At 65.2% G+C, this 23203-nt stretch overlaps 10 protein-coding genes across 10 annotated transcripts; 5 read left to right on the forward strand and 5 right to left on the reverse strand.

The window, feature by feature from the left end:
* Positions 1-706: 706 nt before the first annotated feature.
* On the forward strand, positions 707-2737 carry Q8F55_006874 (uncharacterized protein; the record flags this gene model as incomplete). Its single annotated transcript, XM_069355314.1, has 1 exon — positions 707-2737. One exon carries the CDS (start codon positions 707-709, stop codon positions 2735-2737), a length of 2031 nt encoding a protein of 676 aa, XP_069207385.1.
* A 125-nt stretch (positions 2738-2862) lies between these two features.
* On the reverse strand, positions 2863-4222 carry Q8F55_006875 (uncharacterized protein; the record flags this gene model as incomplete). The annotated part of the gene is made up of 8 exons (XM_069355315.1): positions 2863-3211; positions 3253-3507; positions 3550-3605; positions 3646-3720; positions 3759-3805; positions 3845-3931; positions 3981-4037; positions 4096-4222. The coding sequence occupies 8 exons, from the start codon at positions 4220-4222 to the stop codon at positions 2863-2865; spliced, it is 1053 nt and encodes a 350-aa protein (XP_069207386.1).
* Positions 4223-5202: 980 nt separating this feature from the next.
* Q8F55_006876 (uncharacterized protein) lies at positions 5203-6633 on the forward strand (the record flags this gene model as incomplete). Its single annotated transcript, XM_069355316.1, has 3 exons — positions 5203-5501; positions 5741-5786; positions 6280-6633. 3 exons carry the CDS (start codon positions 5203-5205, stop codon positions 6631-6633), a joined length of 699 nt encoding a protein of 232 aa, XP_069207387.1.
* Positions 6634-7561: 928 nt separating this feature from the next.
* On the reverse strand, positions 7562-8827 carry Q8F55_006877 (uncharacterized protein; the record flags this gene model as incomplete). The annotated part of the gene is made up of 4 exons (XM_069355317.1): positions 7562-7608; positions 7666-8194; positions 8240-8475; positions 8725-8827. 4 exons carry the CDS (start codon positions 8825-8827, stop codon positions 7562-7564), a joined length of 915 nt encoding a protein of 304 aa, XP_069207388.1.
* Positions 8828-12755: 3928 nt separating this feature from the next.
* Positions 12756-14327, forward strand: DIA4 (Serine--tRNA ligase, mitochondrial; the record flags this gene model as incomplete). The annotated part of the gene is made up of 3 exons (XM_069355318.1): positions 12756-12762; positions 12848-13919; positions 13967-14327. 3 exons carry the CDS (start codon positions 12756-12758, stop codon positions 14325-14327), a joined length of 1440 nt encoding a protein of 479 aa, XP_069207389.1.
* A 182-nt stretch (positions 14328-14509) lies between these two features.
* Q8F55_006879 (uncharacterized protein) lies at positions 14510-15937 on the reverse strand (the record flags this gene model as incomplete). The annotated part of the gene is made up of 1 exon (XM_069355319.1): positions 14510-15937. One exon carries the CDS (start codon positions 15935-15937, stop codon positions 14510-14512), a length of 1428 nt encoding a protein of 475 aa, XP_069207390.1.
* Positions 15938-16346: 409 nt separating this feature from the next.
* Positions 16347-18050, reverse strand: Q8F55_006880 (uncharacterized protein; the record flags this gene model as incomplete). Its single annotated transcript, XM_069355320.1, has 3 exons — positions 16347-17444; positions 17491-17622; positions 17667-18050. The coding sequence occupies 3 exons, from the start codon at positions 18048-18050 to the stop codon at positions 16347-16349; spliced, it is 1614 nt and encodes a 537-aa protein (XP_069207391.1).
* A 637-nt stretch (positions 18051-18687) lies between these two features.
* Positions 18688-19713, forward strand: Q8F55_006881 (uncharacterized protein; the record flags this gene model as incomplete). The annotated part of the gene is made up of 2 exons (XM_069355321.1): positions 18688-18737; positions 18774-19713. 2 exons carry the CDS (start codon positions 18688-18690, stop codon positions 19711-19713), a joined length of 990 nt encoding a protein of 329 aa, XP_069207392.1.
* A 291-nt stretch (positions 19714-20004) lies between these two features.
* Positions 20005-20794, reverse strand: Q8F55_006882 (uncharacterized protein; the record flags this gene model as incomplete). Its single annotated transcript, XM_069355322.1, has 5 exons — positions 20005-20166; positions 20207-20473; positions 20536-20594; positions 20638-20722; positions 20759-20794. The coding sequence occupies 5 exons, from the start codon at positions 20792-20794 to the stop codon at positions 20005-20007; spliced, it is 609 nt and encodes a 202-aa protein (XP_069207393.1).
* A 390-nt stretch (positions 20795-21184) lies between these two features.
* On the forward strand, positions 21185-22995 carry URA9 (Dihydroorotate dehydrogenase (quinone), mitochondrial; the record flags this gene model as incomplete). The annotated part of the gene is made up of 2 exons (XM_069355323.1): positions 21185-21574; positions 21625-22995. The coding sequence occupies 2 exons, from the start codon at positions 21185-21187 to the stop codon at positions 22993-22995; spliced, it is 1761 nt and encodes a 586-aa protein (XP_069207394.1).
* Between the last annotated feature and the right edge of the window lie 208 nt (positions 22996-23203).

A 23203-nucleotide genomic window follows, 5' to 3' on the forward strand; every position in this document is an offset into this window, starting at 1 on the left:
ACTATCAATCTCGAGGAACTATCGGAGCACCGAGGGCTTATGCGGCCCCCTGCGTTTGCAGTCCTTTGCCGCCACGCTGCGGCAGGCGCCACGGATCGCCTTGGCGCCACACTTTTCTGACGTGCGCCAAGTCTTTTCGTCTCGTTGACAACAACCTTGCTCTGCTCTGCTCCCTCTGCTTTCAGCCTCTTAGCTGCTCTTCGCCCGCACAACACCCAATCGGGGATGACGAAAACGGGGGCCATGGCGACATTCACATGGTCATGGCGTGCTAAATCAGGTCGTCTGACTGTTGAAACAGCGTGCAAAGGGTGAACTTTGGGTGGGGCTGAGACGAGAGCCACGCCCAGGACATGGTTGTCACCCAACAACGGGGGATCCGACCGATAGCAAGCGGAGCTCGGTGAGGCACGTTGCTGCGTAGCAGAGGAGGAGCGGTGCCCGCAGTGCCCGCAGTGGGATAGGCCGCTGCTGCTTCTTGCTCGCCGGCTCGCCCCCCCGCTACTTATCCAGCTGCGCGGCGTCTCTACGCTTTGCACTTATCGCGTCTGGTTGACCCACCGCGACAAACACTAACCTCGACCGACTGCGCGACGCCGATCCCACGTCTGACGCCTATCAACGTACCGCGACACCTACCGCGACACCTACCGCGACACCTACCGCGACACCTACCGCGACAGCTACCCCCCACACCGCCACCGCCATGCCGATGCCAAGGTTCCTCCGGCGCGCGATCGACATTATCGCGCCGCCGCCCAACAAGTCGAGCGACGGCCGCGACCAGTGGCCGTCGCGCGCGGCCTTCCTGCTCGCCGCGATGGGCGGGTGCGCCGGCCAGGGCAACCTCCTGCGCTACCCCTCGGTCGTGTACAACAACTACGGGCTGCAGTGGTTCATCCCCTACCTGCTCGCGGTGACGCTCATCGCCATCCCGACGCTCATCCTCGAGATCGCCATCGGCCAGGCGTACCGCGGCGGAACCGTCATCGCCTTCAACAACATCAACCGCCGCCTCAAGGGCATCGGCATGGGCCCGGTCATCGTCTCGTTCATCGTCACGCAGTACTTTACCGTCAACCTCGCCTGGATCATGATCTACTTCCGCAACTCGTTCCGCTCCCCCCTGCCGTGGGAGGGACGCATCGACGAGTTCTACCACGACGACGTGCTCGCCAACCCCGACCCGATCCTCGGCTCGCTGTCCGCCGACGGCAAGTCGGTGCTCGCGTACACAAAGTACCCCGATCTCAAGCTGCTCGGCGAGACTGTCGGCTGGAGCGCCTTTGTGTGGCTCCTCATCTGGGTGTCGATCGTCCGCGGCGTCGGCCTCACCGGCCGCGTCGTCTACTTCACCATGGGCCTGCCCATCGTCACGACCATCATCTTCGTCGGCCGCTCCCTCTCCCTGCCCAACGCCGGTGCCGGCGTGCGCCTGCTCTGGGCCACCTGGCGCGGCAGCCAGCTCGCGAGCGGCACCGTGTGGCAGACGGCCGTGGGCCAGGTCTTCTTCTCGACCGGTATCGGATTCGGCTACTTCACCTCATACGCCAGCTACAACCAGAAGCACTCAAACGCCGTCATGGACGCCGTCGCCATCTGCATGAGCAACGTCGTGTTTGAGAACTTTGCCGCGTTTGCCGTCTTCGGCGTCGTCGGCTACCTCCGCCGCTGGCCTCAGGACGGCGTCCGCCTCGGTGCCTTTGTCGTCGGCTTCCTCACCCTCCCTCAGGCCGTCCTCGAGATGCCCGGCGCAAACTTCTGGGCCGTGCTCCTCTTCTTCACCCTCATCGTGCTCGGCTTCTCGTCGGCCTTTGTCATGCTCGACGTCCCCGCCACCGTGCTCGTCGACTCGGGCCTCAAGGTCTCGCGCCCCATCATCGTCACCGTCCTCACCCTCGTCTCGTTCCTCATGTGCCTCCCCTACTGCACCCAGTTCGGCTACTACCTCCTCGACGGCGTCGACCGCTGGATGAACAACGTCGTCCTCATCGCCGTCGTCTGGGGCGAGGTCGTGTGCTCGACCACCGTGTACCGCTGGAGCGACGTCACCGAGCAGGTCGGCAAGCCCTCGTTTATCGTGTACAACATTGGCTTCTTCGGCGGCCAGCTGTTCGGCGTGTCCCTCGCCCACGGCATCGGCAACCCCGGCGCTGGGTGCGCCGCCGGCTTTGGCTTCTACGTCGTCTGCGCCATCATCGCCGTGGTCATGGCGCGCACCCCCACCTCGGCGGCCCCGCCCCCCTGGAACAGGCCGTACCTCGAGCGCTTCTGGTACCTCGCCTTCTACTCTGGCAACCAGCTCCGCCGCGACCTCAACGTCATCGTCGGACAGGGCCGCAACTGGAAGATCCCCTTCTTCATGCCCTTCCTCCTGCGCTACGTCTCGTCCCCCGTCCTCGCAATCATCTTTTCGTTTGCCTTCCCAGAGTTCCACACGCTCCGCTACGACCCCATGATGATCGCCGGCTTCATCATCTCAATGCTCACCGTCACCGTCATCCTCCTCGGTTTCGTCATGCCCCGCTACTTTGACATCTTTGTCCCGCCCCACCGCCGCCTCGAGGGCACCGAGAAGACGACGGCAAACGAGCTCAAGCCCGAGCCCACTATCCACTTCGACGACGACGACCGCGTCAGCACTGATGACACGATCGCCGCCGAGGCTGGCACTGCCGCTGAGCCCGTTAGGGTCAACGTCGACGAGGAGAAGAAGGATGGCCTGCCAGTCCCATAGACGCAAATTATGTATGCCACATTTGATTTCGTTTCCAAGTCAGTTGCAAGGCGTTTCCTACAATCGCTTTGCATTACGGCTACTCGTAGGTAGAAATGGCTACGTATTTGGGCTCGCCTCCGTCTTCAGACATTCGAGGAAGCGTCGGCAGCATCGGCGGCAGCCGCACGATGGTTTGCCGCTGTCTCCGCTGCATCAACCCTATGGTGTGACGGGTTTTCGGCAGCGGCGTCTTCGGCAGCCTCTTGCGCCGCTTCAGCCTCCTGCTCGAGGCGGATTCGGCCCTCGATCTCGGCCGTCTTCTTCGACCACACGCCGATGGTAAGCGCGAGGGGGTGCAGCGCCAGGCAGCCAAAGATTGCCATGAGCAGGGGCGTGGGCTTGGGGGGCGACTCGTTGGGTGCCCGCGGCTCTGTCTTAGGTGCGGATAAGAGCAGCGTGACGAGGAGGTACTCGGAGGCGACAACAAGGAGGCTGGGGTGTGAGTGGTACTCGGTTTTGCGTCAGTTACTCACTACTGCCTGGTGGCGGCCTCGTAGATGGCTGTCAGGACGTTGACGCCGGTGATGGCGCCAACAGCCTGCCACGTCCAGCGCTCCCAGCGGTGCGAGTCCGAGACTATCCAACCAAGGGCCAAGAAGCCGCCGTGGATCCACATAAGCTCGAACAGGACAGCGAAGTAGAGGCTCATGGTGGCATGAATGAACATGGCGTCGAACGGGTGCTTGAACTGGACGGGGTACGGGAGCATGGTGATGTGAATGGTGATTCTGGGGTTGTGGGTCAGTGTACGATACGCGAACAAGACCTACATCAGAAGGAGGGCTGCAAGGATGAGGCCCTCGGCGACAATGAAGAACTGGAGGGTCTGTGGTGGTCAGCTCGGGCTAACTCTGATAGCCACGCACCCAGGCCACAGCCCATGCCGCCATGAGCCAGTTGATGACGGCGAAGCGAAGCCCCACCCCGTGGATTAAAGCAGCCTCGACGTCAGCACCCTTGGTATCGCAGGGCTTCCTACCTTGGTCCGGTCATTCTGTGCGATGATGACGAGGAGAGCGAGTCCGACTGGCGCGTGAGTTGAGGGTGGAGTCAGTACCAACTCACCTTGGAGACCGTAGAGCACTGCCCAGTACAGTCCAAACAGAGAGTTCTTGGGCGACACAAGAGTGGGGAAGAGCCTGTTGACACCGCCTGTGTTGCTCAGTTTGTGGAGAGAGCGCGTCCAACGTGAGCAACTCACCAAGGCCGGGTTTGACCACAAAGGAACACACAAGGCTGGTCCCGAGTGAGATGAGCACTGGAAAGGCACATCAGTACGCTCGTTGATCTGCCTTCCCCGCCTTCCCTCTACCCACCGGAGATCGGAACCGCAATCTGCAGCCTCACGAGGCGCATGCTCTGGCGGAACTGGTCCATCGAGATGTACTCCTCTGGCTGGTCATCGTAGCTGCTGTTCCCCGCTTGCACGCGTGTGGGGGGCATGGTGAGTAGATGTGGTGGTGGTGGCTGGGGGCGATGGAGAAGGAAGGAGAGGGAGGGGCAGAGGGAGAGTGTACAAGTACTCGCGTCGCAGCGGCGGCGGCGGGGGCGGCAGTGGCGCAGTGGATACCAATGCCGAACGAGTGAGGAGCTGTTGGGTGGAGGTGCATGTGTGACCCGCATTGACGTAATGCCACGTGGTCTTGTGTGGCACCTTTAAGCCCTCAGGTTCTCAGGGTAACTGTTTAGGAAACACAATGGCAGTGTACGCAGTGTCGTCTGTCAAAAAAGGATCTGCGCATCGCCTGCAATCACACAACCCTGCCCTGCCTTGCACAAGTTTCAAAGCATTTGCGCACATACAAGGTGGCGTTTTGATGCACTTGGCAAGCTGGAAACAGAACACGGCTCACGAGACATGGTGATGGGGGGGAGAGGCCACTCGTAGCTCGTAGCTCGCAGCTCGCCGTTTGCAGCTCGCAGCAACCCACGCCACATATGGCACTCTTTGCAGCCTCTTTGCATAGCCCCCTTCCTGCTGGCACCATAATTAGCCTTGAGCGAGAACGAGCAGCATCAAATTTGAACCCGCTTGTGCGTGTTTGTGAAAAGGCACTAAGGGGGGTCGTGGGTCGTGGGCTGATGGGACATGGCCTGCGGGAGGGCGGGCTCTGAGCTTCTGGGCTGCGGCGAGAGGACGGAGGAGGAGAGGGTGAGGGTTGTAGACCACCCGTGTCACCCACCCTGCAACACTCGACGAACGGCAAGGTCGACAAAACGACGTTTCGCGACATCAACGACACTGTATTGTTCCTTCTCTCGCACTGCATATCACGACTTTCTCGGCCTCGTCTTGTCTCTCACTCGTTCCGGAACCCACCTCGACGCCTCACGACCAGGCAGGACAACCCCCATCGCGCCGCACCGCGCCCCCCTCCCCTTCCTCCTCCTCGCGCCCTTCCTCCTCGCGTCTCCCACCTACAATGTACGCTCTCGCCTTTGCGCTCGCGCTCGCACGCGTCGCCTCGGCCGCCATCACGCTAGAGGCCCCCGGCGCGGACACGAATGTCAAGCCTGGCGACCACATCACGGCCAGCTGGCTCACAGACGACACGGGCTCGTGGACCGCCATGGACATCAACTTCATGTCGGGCTCGGACGACGCACCCATCCAGCTCACGCAGCTGGCGACCGGCATCGACGCGACCGACCCCAACGCGACAACGTACCAGTTCACTGTGCCCAACGTGAACCCGTACTCGCAGATCTACTTCTTGCAGTTGTGAGTTGATTGTCCGCGGGGTGCGAAGGGAAGGCAACGGCAGCAGGCAGCCGGGGTCGAAGCGCTCGACGTGGGAGAGCTTTCTGCACCTGCAGGACTGCTGCGACAGCCGCCGACTGCGACCGAGACGCCGCAGTCGGGCCCGAGTGTTGTCACTGCGATATGACCGCAGGGGCCTCTTGTGCGCCATCACTCGCGGGCGGCAGTCACCACGTCCGTGCAGCAGCTGACAGCCACAGCACCACTGGCAACGGCAGCGACTTTGTTGACTCGCCTCGATTCACCGTAAGTGTTGACGCGTGAGGGTGCATGGAGCATGGAGGGATTCGAGTCGTGGTCGAGCGTGAGGCGGAAACAGGACGCTGGGAACCCCTTTCCACTTGGCGAGCCGACACCAATGCGGCGTATCTGATACGACCACCGAGGGCATTGCGGCTTTGGGGCCTGATCCCTGATACCGCCCGAGCCGTGCAGCTGCATGTGGACTTGGCCGCGGGGACTCGGTCACAGGGTGGAAGGCCAAGTGACACCTCCGAACTGGAGTGAACTCGTCGCCTGGCTGTGTGGCTGAGCGGAGCCGCCGGGAGCGGCAGCCTCGTCGGCCTCGTGTCGGCCTCGTTACGATGTCATCGCACCGAGCCTCGTAACAGGCCGAGATTGGAGTAATGTCGAGTGCGGATCGAGATCTTGGCGATCTGAGACGTGCGGTATCATGTGTGACGCCCGCCCGGTGGTCCCTTCCAAACTCATATCCCCACACCCCCGCTCACACACGCAGATCTCGTCGCCAGACGGAACCACGACGCCACCGACGGGCCAGGCAACGGACGGCAGCGGCAACACGTACAACTGGGGCAACGGTTCGCTGGCAGACAGCGCCAACTCGACGTCGGCGCCGGCGTCGACCTCGAGCGGGGCCCAGTCGGGCGTCGGCGCCAACGGCGTCACGCTCTACACCAACAACATCAACACGGGCACCAACCTGCCCGAGGGGCAGGCGACGGGCGTGGCCCAGGCGACGGTCGGTGCGCACGCGCCCGGCGCTGGCTCGGCCCTGCTCGCGCCCGGCGCCACGCTCCCGGCTTTCGCGGCCGTCGTGGGCGTGCTCGCAGGTGCCGCCCTCCTCGCGTGAGCGCGCGCCGCCCACGCCCCCCCTCATACACGCACCCCCTTCTCGTCATCATCCCGCCTTGCCGCGGACCGCAGCACTCACTTGTCTATATCATTCGTACTACGAACATTTGTGGCAATGCAGCTTTGTCACACGCGGGGGTGCTGGCCGTGGCGCCGTGGCGCGGCGAGGCAAGTGATGGCCGCGGTACGCGGGAATCGCGGGCGGGCGCTCGCCTGCTCGCTTGCTCGTGGATGCACGCCGTGCGCTGCGGCGTCTTGGCAGGTGCTGGGCTGCTACGAGCTTCCCATCCAGCCCACTTGACGCGCCGCGTAACGGAGGCACCGCCCGGCCAGGAACTGTGGATCGGCGGCCGATCGTCGTGGCGATCATTGCTGTGCAGCGCGTTGATGGAGCGACATGTCCAAGGCATAGGCGGTGCATGCACGCGCGCGCGCCAGCTTAGCGCACACCTTGATACATGCGCACTTGGTGGAGTGCACCCGCCGCCGCCGTGCCGGTGGGCACGTCGGTTCCCGCAGCATGCCTGCTCGGAATCTCCGTATATCGCGGAGGAGTCGCGACGGTTCCGCTGCCCACTCCGCTGCGCTGCTGCTGCCCGCGCCATGGCAACCGTCTGTACCAGATCTACTCGCTGTTTATCTCGACGCGGTCTGCTGGTCCACCGCCTCTGCCAGATTGATCGTCCGACCACGCTCGCGGCATCGATGCATGCCTCGTACGGCAACACACTACCGCTCTATCAAGTTGTACAACACTGCTTTTGCGGAGAGTACGGCAACCGCAAGACCCAAGAGTAAGAGAAGTGGAAAGGGGCTAAACCGCGCCGCATGGATGCCCATGCAGCGCAGGCTGCACGTCGCGATATGCGTGCGTCATGGTTTGGTTTTATGGGTGGTGACGCGTTCAATGTCTATATGAGCGCGGGTTACAGCCCGCTGAGGGATCCGAGTAAATCAGGGTTGTATCCCGGAGCTGTTTGCGTCAGCCTGCGGGTCGGCTCACTCCAGCCTCGCTACGTGCGTCACTTACCGGGCACTGTGGAGAAGTCGGGGTCGCCTCCTTCGCGCTTGCGCACAAGGCGGTCATAGTGGTAGCCGCAGTTGACGCACAGGCTCTGTGGGCCGTCTGGACCGTCGCGCCATTCGTCGCACACGGTCGTTCCGCATCCATGGCAGCGCCAGACGTCGCGGTTGGGCCGGGGTGCCAACGGTGCTGGGCCCGGGGGCCTCGGAGGAACTGGAGTCCCGCCAACGCGCTTGCCCTGCTGGGCCTTGGTGTTGAGCACCTCGCGCCGGCGACGAATGAGCTCCATCTCGCGCTCGGCCTCGGTCATGTCCTCGCCTGTTGGGGGCTCGTTGCCCGGGGGCAGGCGAAGGAACTCGATGGAGAGTGCAGGCTGCGATGACGTCTCGAGCGTCGCGAGCGTCTCGCGAACAAGCGTGGCCAGTCGCGCGAGACGGGTATGGAGGTATGGCGGAGGCGGGGCGGGAGACGGGTTCGATGGCGTCGCTGAGAAGGGCTCCATGAGCGAGATGAGCTCATTGAGGTACTTGTCGAGCTGGAAATGTCAGTACCTGTCTGCCGCGTCGCTGGATCAACGGACCTGGTCCACCTGCGTCTCGTAGGACGGCGCCCATTCGTTCATGCGCCGCATGTCGACAGCTGGTGGCGGTGGCGGAGCTTGACCAAGGGCAGAAGTGGCGTGATACACTTCCAAGGGAAGACCCGAGATACCTTCGAGGCCAGACGAGAATTGGAACGGGTCGACGGCGAGCCTCCAGCTGCTCAAGTCGTCCGAGTCGAAGAAGAGTGGGTCCGACGGGGGGACGTTGACGGGCGCTGGGGGATTGAGCGGGGCTGGCAGCGGCAACGGCTGGCTCGGAATGTGTGTGGGCAGAGAGAACGATGGGAACGTTTGCTGTAGGCTTGCTGATTGACGAGGGAGATGGGTAGAAGAGGATGCTGCGACCAACCCGTTTGCGTTGGTGTTTGCGAGGGGGAGTCCGGACGACGAGGCTCCAGAGTCGTGCGCGTTATTATGCAGTGTCGACCCGCCGTCCAGAGGGGAGCGACCAGTAGCAGTAGTACCAGCAGTGGTCAGGTCAGGGAGGTTGAGCTGGAAACCAGAGGACTGGAGAAGCCAAGGCGCGTTGTTCATCTCGACGTACTCCGGTAATGGCGGGGGAGGCATTCCAGCAGCTCCGGTGTTGCCGCTTGCTGCTGCAGGGTCGGAAGGAGGCTGGCCTGCAGCAACCGCGTTCGAGGGCGGCTGGGGCGGCGCAAGAGGGGTGGATGAGGATGCCGATGGGTTGTGGGCTGTGCTGGATGCGCTTGTACTGCCTGGAGTGTTGGCGCTGTTATCGCTCGGGCTTGTAGAGAAGAAGGGAAATGCTTGTGACTGGATGGACAGCATTGAGTGGATTGGTGTGACGACGGCGGCAGCAGGTGCAGAGCCTGCCGCTGATCCTGGAGCACCAGCCTTGGTTTGGCGGGTTCCGCCAGGCATGCCGGCATCACCAGGACCAGAATGTCCTGACGCTGTCGTGCTGCTGGCCAGAGAGCTGCTACCGTTTAGAGTAGTTTGCCCGATCACCCCTTGGGTACCAGCAGGTAGGGGTAGTGCAGCTGCAGCAGCAACAGAGGGCCCGGCTCCCGTCGTCGTACTTCTTCTTGTCTCTGGCGCTGCTGCCGCCGCTGGTGTGCCCAAGTGTACGACTCTTCCCGTCGCCGGCGTGGGCACTGCTGTGCCTGGGGCAGCACTATTGGTGTTACCGTGGTGCGCTTGATGGCGATAATGCGAGGAAGACGACGACGAAGTGACCGCTGCTTGATGATATTGATACACTCCTTCCTGTTGTTGCTGTTGCCCCGGATGGGATTGTCGTTGCTGCTGCTGCTGCTGTTGCTGTTGCTGCTGCGCAATGATCCCGCCGCCGGCTCCACCGTCACTGCTTGGCCCGAGGTCGTAGCTCCCGCCCCCGCCGCTGTTGCCGCCAAAGTAGCCGCCACCCCCGGATGGTGCCGACTCGTACATTGGTGAGCGATATCCTCCCTGCGAAGCATACAGGTACTGGGGCGGCGGCGGTGGAAAGGAAGGCAGCTGGAGTGACTGTGACTGTTGCTGTGGTTGCAGCTTGAGTCGCTGGTCGACACCTCCGCCGCCGCCGCCGCCGCCGCTGCCAGAGTACGCGCCGGCGCCAGCGCTGCTGCTATGGTTTGACAGCGACGAGGAAGAGTGTCGCTGATGGAGTGACGGGCGTGTTGGCCCCAGTGGCGAGGAAGAAGACGACGATCCGGATGCGCCAGTGCTGGATGAGGAGCCGATCATTGCCGGTCCAGGACCGGCGCCGTCGTTGCTGATCCACGCCGGCATCTGCTGCTGCTGCTGCTGCTGCTGCTGCGAGTGGGCGCGCGGGAGATGATGCGAGTGGGGGTGGGGGTTTGGTTGGAGCAGCGACGAGTGCTGTTGTTGTTGCTGTTGGTGCTGCTGCGGCTGCTGTTGTCGGGAATACAATGCCGGCGCCGAAGACGAAGAGGACGACGCGTCGTCGACCCGTGATGGCCCACCCTGGTGCGTATAGTAACCCCCGCCGTCGCCGCCGAGCGGAGGGCCGCGCCCGGCGTTGTAGGCCATGGCGGTGGGGATGGGGAAGGGGTCGGCGGCGACGGCGGTGCGAAGGTGATGGTGCTGTGCAGGGCTGTGGTGGGGTGTGCCAAGTGACTAGGGGGGAAAGGGAGAAGACAAAAAAAAAGTCGCCAGTGAGGCGTGCGTATCAGCGTTCAAGCGTTGTGCACGAGCGGCAACACGGAGCGAGCGAGACGAGCGAGACGAGATGTGATGGGATGTGATGGGGGGGACGGGGGGGGAGACACGATGCGGAGGCGGCGAAGGCGAGGGGAATCGAGGTTGGCTGGCTGGCTGGCTGGCTGGGTGGGTCCGAAGGGCCGGCTGGCGGGAATCAGGCCAAGGATGGTCCGGGGCGTCGGGGGGCAGGGAACGAGTCGAGCGTGGTACGCGTGGTGCTTGTTGCTGCAGGGGAGCAGAGCAGGTGCAAGCCGAAGTGGTCGGCGGCGGAGGCGGCGGCGGCGTCGCTCTCGATCACGCCGGCTTGGCTTGTCCTGACGTGTTCTTTGGCTGCGGCGGCGATGAGCCAGGCAGGCGCGGGGCGGGGCGGCGGGGGCGGGGCTGGGCTGGGCTGGAGGGCGCGTGGCGGCAGGCAGGCAGGCAGGCAGGCAGGTTCGCTGGCCGCAGGCGTGGGCGTCACGTAGCGTAGAGTAGCTCGGTCAAGGACGTAGGGCGCAGTCTGTCGGCCTGAACAACAAAATGGACAGTTTGCGACAGATACTTTTCTGGTCTGGTCGGGTGGGGCGGAGCGGGTGTGCGCTAGCATGCAGCATGCATGAATGGGATGGACCGGGAGCCAGGAGCCTAGGAGCCAAGAGGCTAGTCGTGACAAGAGCCGCCAGCAGCAGTGACAGGCAGGCAAGCTCGGTTCTTTTGGCCCAGGTGCGCCTCGTCGCGCCTCATTCAGCGGACCCTCTGCGGGCCCTTGTGGGCGTGGGCTTGGGCGACAAGCAGAAAGAGACGCCGAGGCGGGCGGCGGCGGCGTCGATGGCGTCGGCGTGCGTGGCGTGCGTGGGTGGCGGCTGCCTGGCGGGCGGGGCGGAGTGGCCCTGGTGTGAGCTGGCTGGCGGGCGGGCGCGTAGCGCAGCTGCAGCGCGGCGCAGGCAAAAGGCAAAAAGGCTAGGCCCTCGCTTCAGGTTGAGTGATGCACTCTGCGACGCCACAGACGGGCGGGTGGGGTGGTGGGGGACGTGGGGGGCTGTTTGCTTTTGGCCTGCGTGCGACAAGACCCAAGACTTGGGCGACTCGCGCGCTGCCATTAATACACGATGTGTGTGGGCCATCTGCATGCCAAGACGAGGGTACGGTGCGAGGGCTCGCAGCTCGTTCGTGGCCTGCCTGGCCTGATTGCCTGAATTTGATGAGGTTTCATGTCCCGGGTCTTGTCCTGCTTGGCTGTCTCTGGTGCCCACCAGTGGGCTACCGAGTATTCCCAAAGACGAGGGGGTGTGCTCCTACTCGTGCAGATGCGGCCACCGCCGCTGTATCGCATGAATTGCGCGACCATGTGCGACGACGGCCGAGCGACCGAGTGGACGCTGCGACGCTGCCCCTCGTCGACACGTTGACCCACCGCTCGCTCGCCAGCTCGACCGCGCACCGCGCACCGCTCCGATCGCCGTCGGTATGCAGCGGCAGCGTCGCGGCCCTGCAATCGTGCGCAGCAGCGTGTTCGCCGCGGGCCGAGGGGGGCGCAACAAAAGCAGGCCGGCGGCGCGGCGCGCACAAGGCTGCGTGCGGGCGGGCGGGCGGGCGGGCGGGCGGGCGGGCGGGCGGGCGGATCGGCGAGGATCTGGCGCGCGCAATGGTCCTTCACCGCAATGATCATCGCCGTTTGTCGTCGCAGCACAGATCCGCGTCGCGACGCAGAGCCTCCACCCTCTCTCTCCACCCTCTCGACTTGCTGCTCGTGCGCTCGTGCCTCTCTTGGCTCACCGCCCACCCCGCCGCCTCGCCAAAATCAAAAAGGACAGTGCAGCGGTGCGCATCGCATGCCAGCTGCCAGCTTGCACATGCCCACACGGTGTCTCGGACAAGAGCAATGCTGTCCGGGCATGGCATGGCATGGCATGGCATGGCATGGCATGGTGTCGTCGCTGCCGTCCGCCCGGATCAAGGCTGTTCTCTTCGGTGGGCAAGAGGAGCGAGTGGGTAATGCAATGCCAGTGTCGGCGCCGTGACTGGCGCGACTGGCTCTGGCGGCTCGGGCCATTCATGCTCTCCGGGTCCAGCCTTGTGCGCATTAAGCAGCAATTGGAACAACGCCCCGTCATGAAATCAATGCAATCAACGTTGACCAGCCCTGAGCCAGCCAGCACGACCCTCCTGTCCTAGACTCTGACCCGACGCGACCTCGGGCCAACGCGAGTCACGTGCACCCACCACTCTCCCTTCCCCGCACCGCGCCGATTACCGCACAGCCAGGAGACACTCGGCAATCCCAACTTTTACCTCCACCTCTGCTCTCCACCAGCACACTCCACGACAGACTTCTATGCGGGGTGAGTAGGCTAGCGCGAGAGCGAGAGCGCGAGCACGCCAGCGCGTGCCACGCCACGCACCTGCTTTGTCCTCGCTAACCCCCAGCCGCCATCGCCCTCCGCGCCTGCCGGCGGCCAGCGCTCCGCGCGCTGTCGACGAGCGCCGCGGCCTCTGCGCCGCTCGCCAAGCCGCGGATCGACTACGCGCGGTTCCTGTCCAACCCCGAGGCGACGGCGCGCAACATCTCGGAGCGCGCGCTCCCCCTCGCGCCGGACCACGTCGAGCGGCTGCGCGCCGCGCGCGAGGCGCAGCTGTCGGCCGAGCACGCGCTCAACGCCGCGCGCGCGGCGCAGGGCGTCGCGAGCGGCGTGCTCAAGGACAAGAGCAAGAGCGCCGACGAGAAGAAGGTGGCGATTATGCATGCCAAGGTCCTGAAGGAGGAGGTGCAGCGCCTCGAGGCCGCACACTCTGACGCTGAGCGCGCGCTCCTCGACCTCGCGCTCGTGCTCCCCAACTTCTCGCACCCCGCCACGCCCGTCGGCGCCGAGGAGAACGCGACGCTGCTCGAGGCGTTTGGGCCCGAGCCGCTCCCGGCCTCTGAGGACCGGGACCACGTCCGCGTGACCGAGACCTACGGCTGGCTCGACGCCGCCGCGAGCGCGACGGCCACCGGCTCGTCCTGGCCGTTCCTCCTCGGCGCGGCCGCGCAGCTAGAGCACGCGCTGAGCGGGTACGCGCTATCGACGGCCATAAGGCACGGGTACACGCCCGTGTCCCCGCCCGAGGTCATCTCTGCCGACGTCGCGTGGCGCTGCGGCTTCCAGCCGCGCGACGGGGACAACGGCCCGCGCCAGACCTACTTCCTCGAGAGCGAGCACGGCGAGCACGCGCACGCGCACCTGTGTCTGGCGGGCACGGCCGAGATCCCGCTGGCGGCGATGAACGCGGGGCGCACGCTGCCCGCCGAGGCGCTCCCACTGCGCTACGTCGGCGTCGGGCGCGCGTTCCGCGCCGAGGCCGGCGCGCGCGGCGCCGACACGCGCGGGCTGTACCGCGTGCACCAGTTCACCAAGGTCGAGCTGTTTGCCATCACGGCCGAGGGGGAGAGCGACGGGGTGATGGAGGAGATTCGGGCGATCCAGAAGGAGATTGCGCTGGGCTTGGGGCTGAGCGTAAGGTGAGTGGCCATAACCCAGCCCACGGCCTGCCCGCTGACACCCGCAGGGTCCTCGACATGCCCACGGCCGAGCTCGGCGCGTCCGCGTCGCGCAAGTACGACATGGAGGCGTGGATGCCCGGGCGGGGCAAGTGGGGCGAGATCACGTCGGCGTCCAACTGCACAGACTACCAGGCGCGGCGGCTGGGCATCCGGTATAAGGACAAGGGCGCCTCCGGCCTGCAGTTTGCGCACACGCTCAACGGGACGGGCGCGGCCGTGCCCCGCCTCATTGTCGCGCTGCTCGAGAACGGCGTGCGGCTCGGCCCGGACGGGCAGGTCGAGGGCGTTGACCTGCCGAGCGCGCTGCGTGAGCACTGGCTCGGGCCGGAGAAGGACGGCGAGGGCGGGGTCATTCGTTGGGTTTAGGAGTAGCACACAGTCACCATTCTGCATTCATCACACGGGCGGGGGTGGCACGACCCGACGTCGACTGTACAGTTGCATGATGATGATAGACGCCTGCATAGACAATATGACAATCTAACCCTACGCTAGCGATCGAGCCTCGCTGCGCCGCTTCGCGGCTTCGCTCGGCGCTCGGCGCCCGGCTACGCCGCACCGCTCGACTTGCCCAGCAGCGTGGGCACCGAGCTGGGCGGGATAAAGCCGACCTCGGTGCACACCGCCGTGATGTGCTGCGGGGGCGTGAGGTCGTAGAGCAGGCTGAGCGTCGTGAGCTGCTTGGCCAGGGGCTTTGCGATCTCGAGGTTGTGCGCGGTGGGGATGGAAAGCAGGTCGGCGGCCGCGCCGAGCTCGTTGCTCGCCAGATCGTCGAGCTGCACGCGCTCGCTGAGCTTGAACGTCTCGACGCACGCCACAACGGGGACGCGGTGCTCCTTTGCGAGCATGGCGACGACGGCCGTGCCCGCGCGCGAGTGGAGCGCGCCGTCCGAGTTGAGGCTTGACGCGCCGAGGAGCACGAGATCCGCGCGCGCGAGCGCCGTCGACGCGAGCGGGAGCAGCGTGTACGTGCAGGGGATGCCGGCGTGCGTCAGGGCCGCGAGGAGCGCGCGCCCCTCGTGCAGCGGCCTCGAGTCGACGACGGTAACGTTAAAGCTCTGGGGCGGGCTCTGCGCCTGCAGCTCGCGCCAGGCCTCGAGGAGCGTGAGCTCGACGACGCTGCTGCGCGCGTAGACGACGACCGTGTCGTCGGGCTTGATCTTCTCGCGCGCGTTGTCGGCAATCACCTGCCCGGCGACCTCGATCCGGTCGCGCAAGTACACGCCAATCGCGTCGATGAGCGCCGCCTTCTGCGCCGCCTCGTCCATGTGCGCGTGCTCGTCGCCCAGGCGCGTAATCTCGCCCTTGAACCACCTGATCGCGTTGCCGACGCCGACGCCCTTGGGGCGGCACGTCTCGAGGTACGCGATCATGGGGGAAATGTGCGAGTTGAGGTCCTTCCAGAACACGCCGGTATCGGGGCACTGGTAGTCGTGCACGACCTCGCGGAAGGCCTCGAGCACGCCGACGGTCCGTGCCGACGCGCCGCGCAGCGTCCCGGCCGCGATCAGCACGCCGAGGCGCACGATCGTCGGGTGCAGCTTGTCCGACGTGAGCGCCGCCGGCGTGTCGGGCGCGCGCGGGCCGGGCAGGTGCGAGAAGAAGGTCGAGGTGGGGTTTGGCGGCGCCGAGGCCGTGCTCGCGGCCGCCTCGGCCGCGATGGCGCGCCGGTGCCGCGACGGCCCAGAGTGCTGGGCTGTCGAGGGCCCGCTGGCCGCCGAGGGGCCGGCAGAGACGGCGGGCGAGGCCGCAGCGCTCGCGCCCACGGCAGACGCGGGCGACGCGGCGGCCGAGGCGTCGCCGCCGCCGCGTGCTGCGACCTTGGCCGCGCGGCTCGCCTTCTTGGCCTCCTTGGCCGCGTTCTTGTCCTTGCCGGCGCCGGCGGCGGGCTTGTCCTTTCCGCCAGCGGCCTTGGGCGTCGGCGTGCCCGACTTGGGGTCGGCCTTGATGGGCGTCTGCTTTGTGGGCGAGGACATGGGTGGGTGTCAAAGGGGTGTGGGGAGGGGAGGGGGAGGGGGCGGGGGAGTGCTGGAGGTGCGCGGCTGGGTGCGCTGCTCCTTTTAGTTTGTGCGCGTCGAGTCGATACCGTGTAGTGCGGCTGTGGTCGTCCGTCGACGGGTGTGCAAGTGCGCAAGAGTGAGAGAGTTGTTGACGCTGCACCGGCTTGTGCTCACAGACAATCAACCACCGTGACTTCATCTTTTCGACCAATTCGAGTCTGAAAGCTGAAGGCACACCACGTGGCGGCGAGTGAATTCAAATCAAATCATAATGCCCCTCGCCTGATTAGAAATCCTCGTCGTCGTCATTACACACGACATTGCGAACCCCTCCCCTCCACAGGCATGCTCGTATCCATGCAAGACAATGTGCAGTGCACCCCCCCTACTCATCCCTCAGCTTCAACCTCCCCGGGTCGCCCTCGGCCGGCGTCCCAAACACCTTGCCCTCGGTCCGCCGCCGCTTGTCCTCCTCGTACGCCTTGAACGTCTTCTCGGCGTCCTCGCTGACTGGGAAGGTCTCGGTGGGCAGGCCCAGGCTCGCGAGCGTGTCGAGCCACAGAGGCAGCGTGGGCTCCCACAGCGGGTGGATGTTGCTCGGGTCCACGGGGCAGCCCCACGTTCCGCGCTCGACCTCGTCGGGGAAGAGGTCACGCCCGCGCGACTCGTCCTCGGCACAGTCGCCGCGCTTCTTGGCCGCCTCGCGCTCCTCCTTGTCGAGGTTGAGCATGACGTCGGAGATGTCGACAAACGTCAAGACGTGCGGGTACTTTGCGCAGAACTCCTTGAGCGCGGCGTTGTACTTGCGCGTCATGACGATGCGGATCGGCTTGGTGCACAGCACGGGGTCGTGCTTGAGCAGCTGCTCCACAGTCGTCTTCTTGCCGCCGTTGGGGGGTGTGGGCGCCGCACTGTCGCCGTTGAGCGAGAGGGCAGCGACGCCAAGCTCGATTTCTCCGGCTGGGGGCGACGACGGTGCTGGGCTCGACCCAGTGCCACGCGCAGTCCAGGGCGCGCGCGATCCGCGGTCCCTCTCGCCTCGCTCCAGTGCCTTGTGGGCGCGCACATGGTCCTCCTCCATGCGCTCGACGTACTTCTCGGGGATGCGAGGCAGGGTGCCGTCCTCGACCAGGGGCGGGAGGGCAGCGGCGATCAACACGCGCGTTGGCGCCAGGTTTCGCTGGCCGCCACCAGCCCCCTGGGCTTGCTTCTCCACTTCGAGCGCTCGCCGTCCAATCGGGCCGTTGACGATCTCTCGTTCCAGCCAGCTGGTGTACGCCGTGACGACGACGTCGACAAAGCTGTCAGGCCCTAGTGCTGGTCCCTTTCCACTGTTCTCGGTCGCCGTCGCCAGGATATGGTCCTCGGACGACACGGGCGCGGATGCAGCCTCGGCGTCCGCCTGCTTGCCTGTGGCTGCGAACGTCGCTGCTGTGATGGGCTTGTGCTGCAGCTGCCACAGGTAGTTGATCTGCAAGTCGACCTGCGACGTGTCAGCTCATGGACAACGTCTGACAAGCTGTACCCACATTGCCAAAGATGAGTAACGCATATCGTCCAGTGGGCGGGAGATACGCATATGGCGGGGGTGCGAGGAGCGTGTTGAGCAATGGCACGAGCTCGTTGGACACCTGCTTGATCGACTTGGGGTTGTTAAGGCCCTAGTGGTGTCAGTGGCTGGCCACGGCGGCGGCGGCAGACCCACCTTTGCGCTGGCGCCCTTGAACGTCTGCGTCTTGGTGTGGCTGTCGGCGAGCAGCTTGAACGGGCCGACGAAGCTGTCGCCGAAGATGTAGAGCGAGCGGCCTCCGCCTCCGCGGGGCGCGCCCCCGCCTCCACCTCGGGCAGCGGCGAGCTGACCTCCCTGCGAGTGTCCGTATGGCTCGCGGTAGCCGTCGCGGTGGTCCCACTGGCCTGGTGGTCGGCGACTCGGGCCCGCCTGCGACGACCACGGCCTGGCCTGTGGAGGCGAGGACGGGCCGGCGTCGTGCTGCTGAGGGCGGTGCTGCGTCGTGGTGGTGGACGGGGAGCTCGGGCCTGCCGCCGCTGGCCGGTTGCGCAGGTGCGGGGGTACGTATCGGCCTCCCATGGCGTATGTGCTGTGCTGTGACGCCGAGGTGGGTTGTGCTTTGGTGATGGACGAGGTGGATCACCACATGTGTCGGCCGGTCGGTCGTGCGGTCGACTGACTGATCGGGGCAGGCGACGATTGTGATCTTGGGGCGGAAACAAATCTGGGTGGTGTGGAGGGGAGCGCATTAGGCTTGGGCCAGAGTCGGTTGTAATAGAAACCTAATCGAGGTTGCTATTCAGATTAGAAACCGCCTCTCAGTTTGCTTGCCTCAGTCGGCCGATGGGATGTGCATACGCGCTGCGCCATGCATGCGCGCCGGCCGGTCGACGTGCGCACATGCGCCATGCTCGCCAAGAAGTGGAGATAAACCGCGTTCTAAAGATACATGTTGCGGCGTGGTCCCCGTGGTGGAGGATGGAGGATGGTGGAGGCCCAGCAGTTCGGAGGCCGAGGCCAGTGGAGGTGCCTAGGCGCCTAGGCAGCCGCCTCCAACGGTCATCGCTGTTTAGACGGTGGAGGCTGTTCCCAAAAAAACGTCATCCAGCGTGAGGCATCGAGTATAAAGTCTAAGCGATTGGAGCCTTGGATCTTGCTCACGCTCCAACTCCAACAGCTTCCCCCCTCCCACTCCCACTCGCACTCCCAGCTCACAATGCCCATCCCCACCGTCAAGCTCGCCGGCAAGGAAGTCGGCCACATCGGGTGAGTTGCCTTCACGCGGCGGCAGCTGACCCCCAGCCTCGGCCTCATGCAGCTCACCTGGACGCCTGTTCCCCCGCCCGAGGAGCAGGCCTTCGCGGCGATCAAGGCTGCCGCCGACGCCGGCGCGACGGCTTGGTCGAGCGCCACCTTCTACGGGCCCCAGGACGACCAGATGGCCAACGTCGCGCTCATCGGCCGCTTCTTCGCAAAGTACCCCGAGTACCGCTCCAAGATCAGCCTCGTGCTCAAGGGCGGCGTCGGGCAGGGCCTCAAGCCCACCGGCGACAAGGACTTCAACCGCGAGTGCCTCAAGAAGGCAAAGGAGCTCCTCGGCGACTACGAGATCGACGTGTACCTCCCCGCGCGGCTCGTCGGCGGCGTCGACCCGGTCGAGTACTTCCGCCCCTTTGACGAGCTGCGCCAGGAGGGCTGGTTCCGCGCGCTCGGCGCGAGCGAGGCGAGCGCGGCGACGCTCCGCAAGCTGAGCGGCGTGTACGACATTGCCATTGCCGAGATCGAGGTGTCGCTCTGGTCGTGGGAGCAGGACATCCAGGACGTGGTCGCGTGGTCGACTGAAACGGGCAAGCCCGTCTTTGCCTACAGCCCGCTCGGGCGCGGGTTCATCACGCGCACGTGGAAGACGCCCGAGGACATCCCCGAGGGCTCGTTCCAGCGCCACAGCCCCCGCTTCCAGGGCGACAACTTCTACCACAACCTCAAGCTGGTCGATGTGCTCGACGAGATCGCAGCCCGCAAGGGCATCACCACGGCCCAGCTCGCCATCGCGTGGGTCGCGAGCCGTGGACCCAACGTCATCCCCATCCCCGGTTCGTCGAACGCCGCGCGCGCCGCCGCCAACACGGAGAGCGGGTCCATCACCCTGTCGGCGGACGAGGCGAAGGAGATTGACGACATCCTCGCCAAGTTTGAGCTCAAGGGCGGCCGCTATGCGTCGAACGCCGAGCTCATGCTCTAGGTTGAGCAGGCCCCATAGACTGTCTTAGAATTTAGTTGGTTATGCATGCCGGATTGCGACACTGCAGCGCTTGGGCCCGTTTTGCCACATTGTGGCAGGCCTTGGCGCGCGCGTGGCTTGGCATGTGCCCCAGGGTTGCTGCGGGGGAGCGTAATCATCAGAGCTTGAAGCTGGCTCGCTTGCCCAAAAGCCCAAGTAACGTCCAGTGCATGCTACGCCCCAGCGCCACGTCAGTGAAAAGTCTAGTCTAGGCGCAAGATAAGGCTATGAAGTGAGTGTCCGTGTTGCCGCTTAGATCTCGCCGTACGCGCCGTCCTTGAACACCTTGGACTCGCGCTCGACAATCGCCTCGAGCGCAGACAGCCACGCCTGCAGCTTGACGAGCACCTCGTCCTGCGGCTCGCCGAGCTTGGGGTAGAACGTCGCGCGGTACGGGCACGCCTTCATCGCGAGCTGAGAGCGTCAGGGGGCTGTGTAGAGCCGGTGCACTCACGTAGAACACGGGGCGCACCATCATGCCGTGGTACTTCTTCAAGCTTCCCTCGTACGCCTTGGTGAACGACACGCTGAGCTCCTCCTCGGCAATGTCGACGTTGTGGCGCAGGCCGAGGGCCGTGAACTTGAGGCCGCGGAGTAGCCACATGAGGGCGTCGGTCGCGACGCGCTCCTTCTGCTTGGGGTGGATCTGCTTGTCGTACGCGAGCAGCGACTCGAGCGTGGCCGCCTCGGTGGGGTTGGCGAGGAAGAAGGTGCGGACTTTCTGCAACGTGTCAGCGGGTGCGGGGAGGGCGGGAGGCTGGGCACTCGAGACTGGGCACGCACGTTGATGTTGCCCGTGATGTCGTTCTGGACGACGGCGAACGCGGGGTTGCCGAAGAGACCTGGGGCGTCAGCTGGTCCAAGCAGCTATTGCAGCTGACTCACCAAAGATCTTGACGAGGTTCTCGGCCGCCTCGAGGAAGGAGGCCGTGTCGACGCCGGCGTCGGTGACAGGGACGTCGACGAACGACTGGCGGGTCAGCGCTATCCACGACTATGAACCCACCTTGGAAATAGTCTCGAAGAACTGAGGCTGGCTCATTGTGTCTGTAGGATAGAGGATAGAGGAGGGAGAGTGGACGAGAGGAAGAGAGAGGACAGGGAGGAAAGTGTAAATAGTTGGTGGTCGTCCATGTTCCAACGCGGCAACGACGCGGGGCGCGGGGATCCATCCCGTGCCTGGCTGGGCCATCGCGTGGGCAAAGCCGTCGTCCCATCTCGACTAGTTCGATCAATTAGAAATCCCGATTACAACGCATTAGAAAGCGTTTCTAATTGTGCCTCGACTCCCCTCCCAATCTTTCCACCCATCAGGCTTCGCCCATCCCAATCGCACACCCCCGCCGGTCCTGTTTCAACCGACACAATCGTCATCCGGGTCGCGCAACCCACCCCCTCCCACTCATTGACCACAAAAGAAATCAAAACCAGAATGATCAGGCGACTCCCCAGCTCGCTACCACGGCCACTCGTTTCCCCAGCCCGTATCCCACCACTCGCCAGCACCTCGCGCCATGCGCCCTCGGCGGTCCGCTTCAGCTCGTCGGTCGGCAAGCCAACACACCCGCTCGGCCAGAACACGGGCACGACGCACCCGCGCCGCTGGATCGCGGGCTCCATCGCCATCGGCACGAGCGCCCTCCTCGTCGCCTACTACTACGACTCGCGCAGCGTCGTGCACGAGCACGTCGTCATGCCCCTCATCCGCCGGCTTGTCCCCGACGCCGAGGACGGCCACAAGATTGCCGTCAAGATCCTCTCGCTCCCGTCGTGGGCAAGACCGCACGACACGGGCATCGACGGCCCCGAGCTCGAGACCGAGGTGCGTGCGCGGGCCAGCGTGGGCCAGGCTCGCATGCTAACCCTCCCCAGCTCTTCGGCCTCCCCCTCTCCAACCCTGTGGGCGTGGCGGCTGGCTTTGACAAGGACGCTCAGGCCATCGACGGCCTGTTTGATCTCGGATTCGGCTACGTCGAGGTCGGCTCGGTGACCCCCGTCCCGCAGGCGGGTAACCCCAAGCCCCGGTTCTTCCGGCTCGAGGAGGACGAGGCGGCGATCAACCGGTACGGGTTCAACTCGCTCGGCCACGGGCACGCGCTGGCCCAGCTGCGCTCGAGGCTGGTCAGGTTCGCCCAGGAGCACCCCACTCTGTTCCCCGACGGCACTGGTAACCCCCTGCCGCCTGTCGGCCTGCCACGCTCCCTCCGCCCCGGCCACATCCTCGGCGTCAACCTCGGCAAGAACAAGACGTCGCCCGCCGACTCGAACGACGACTATGTCAAGGGCGTCCGCCTGTTGGGCCCGTACGCCGATGTCATTGTCATCAACGTGTCGTCGCCCAACACGCCTGGCCTCCGTGCGCTCCAGGGCGCCGACGAGCTCGAGCGCCTCCTCACCGACGTCAAGGCGGAGCGCGAGAAGATTGTCGTCAACGGCCTGCCCAAGATCGCCGTCAAGGTGACGTGCGACCTGAGCGAGGAGGGCCTCGCCGACGTCGCCACGGCCGTCAGGAAGACGGGCATCGATGGCGTCATCATCTCCAACACGACCCTGCGCCGCGAGGGCCTCCAGTCCGAGAACAAGGGCCAGGTCGGCGGCCTGTCGGGCCGCCCGCTGTTCCCGTACGCGCTCGCGGCGCTGCGCACGCTGCGCCCCCTCCTGCCGCCCTCGGTGCCCATCATCGGCGCGGGCGGCATCTGGACGGGCGAGGACGCGCTCGCCATGGCGCGCGCCGGCGCGTCCACGGTCCAGGTGTACACGTCGTTCGGGTACCGCGGCGTCGGGACGCCCGCGCTCATCAAGGACGAGGTCGCCCGCATCCTCGTGCCGGCCAACAGCACGTGGCGCGAGCAGATCGGCGCCGACTTTACCGGCACCCACCTGGGCTGGGACGAGACGCGCGTCGCGGCCGAGAGCGCGCGCCTCAAGGCCGAGGCCGCCAGCCTCGCCGATGTCCTCCGTCAGGCGTCGGAGAAGCACAGCCTGGCATCCCTGGTCGCCGAGACCGAGGCCGCGCTGGCGCGCCACAACGCACCTGCCCCCGCCCCCAAGCTCGTCCAGTCTGCCCCTGCCTCTGCACCCACGCCCGCACCGACCGTCGGCCTGATCGCCGGCGTGCCAGAGATCGCGGTTGTCGCTGCGCCTGGCGCGCCTCTGCCCATTGAGGCACCGGCCACCCCCGAGCCCACACGGCAGGACGCGTGGGCCAACGATGTCCGCTCGGGACCTCGCAGGCTAGTGTAAACCACAAACCTAGACTACATATTGCATGCATCTGGTCTCAGAGGTCTATCTACGATGATGCATAGCGCTATGGGCTGTCGTAGTCATATCTAAGTGTGTGCGAGAACAGTCTCACAAGATATGGAAACACTGGGTATCTTTATCCATACAACGATTAGGGGTGTCGGTGTCTCTGTGTGTGTGCAATGGGGTGTGGGGGTTGTGTGTG

The sequence above is a fragment of the Vanrija albida genome (assembly GCF_041260175.1).
Source record: "Vanrija albida strain AlHP1 chromosome Unknown contig_5, whole genome shotgun sequence".
Classification (NCBI taxonomy): Eukaryota; Fungi; Basidiomycota; class Tremellomycetes; order Trichosporonales; family Trichosporonaceae; genus Vanrija; species Vanrija albida.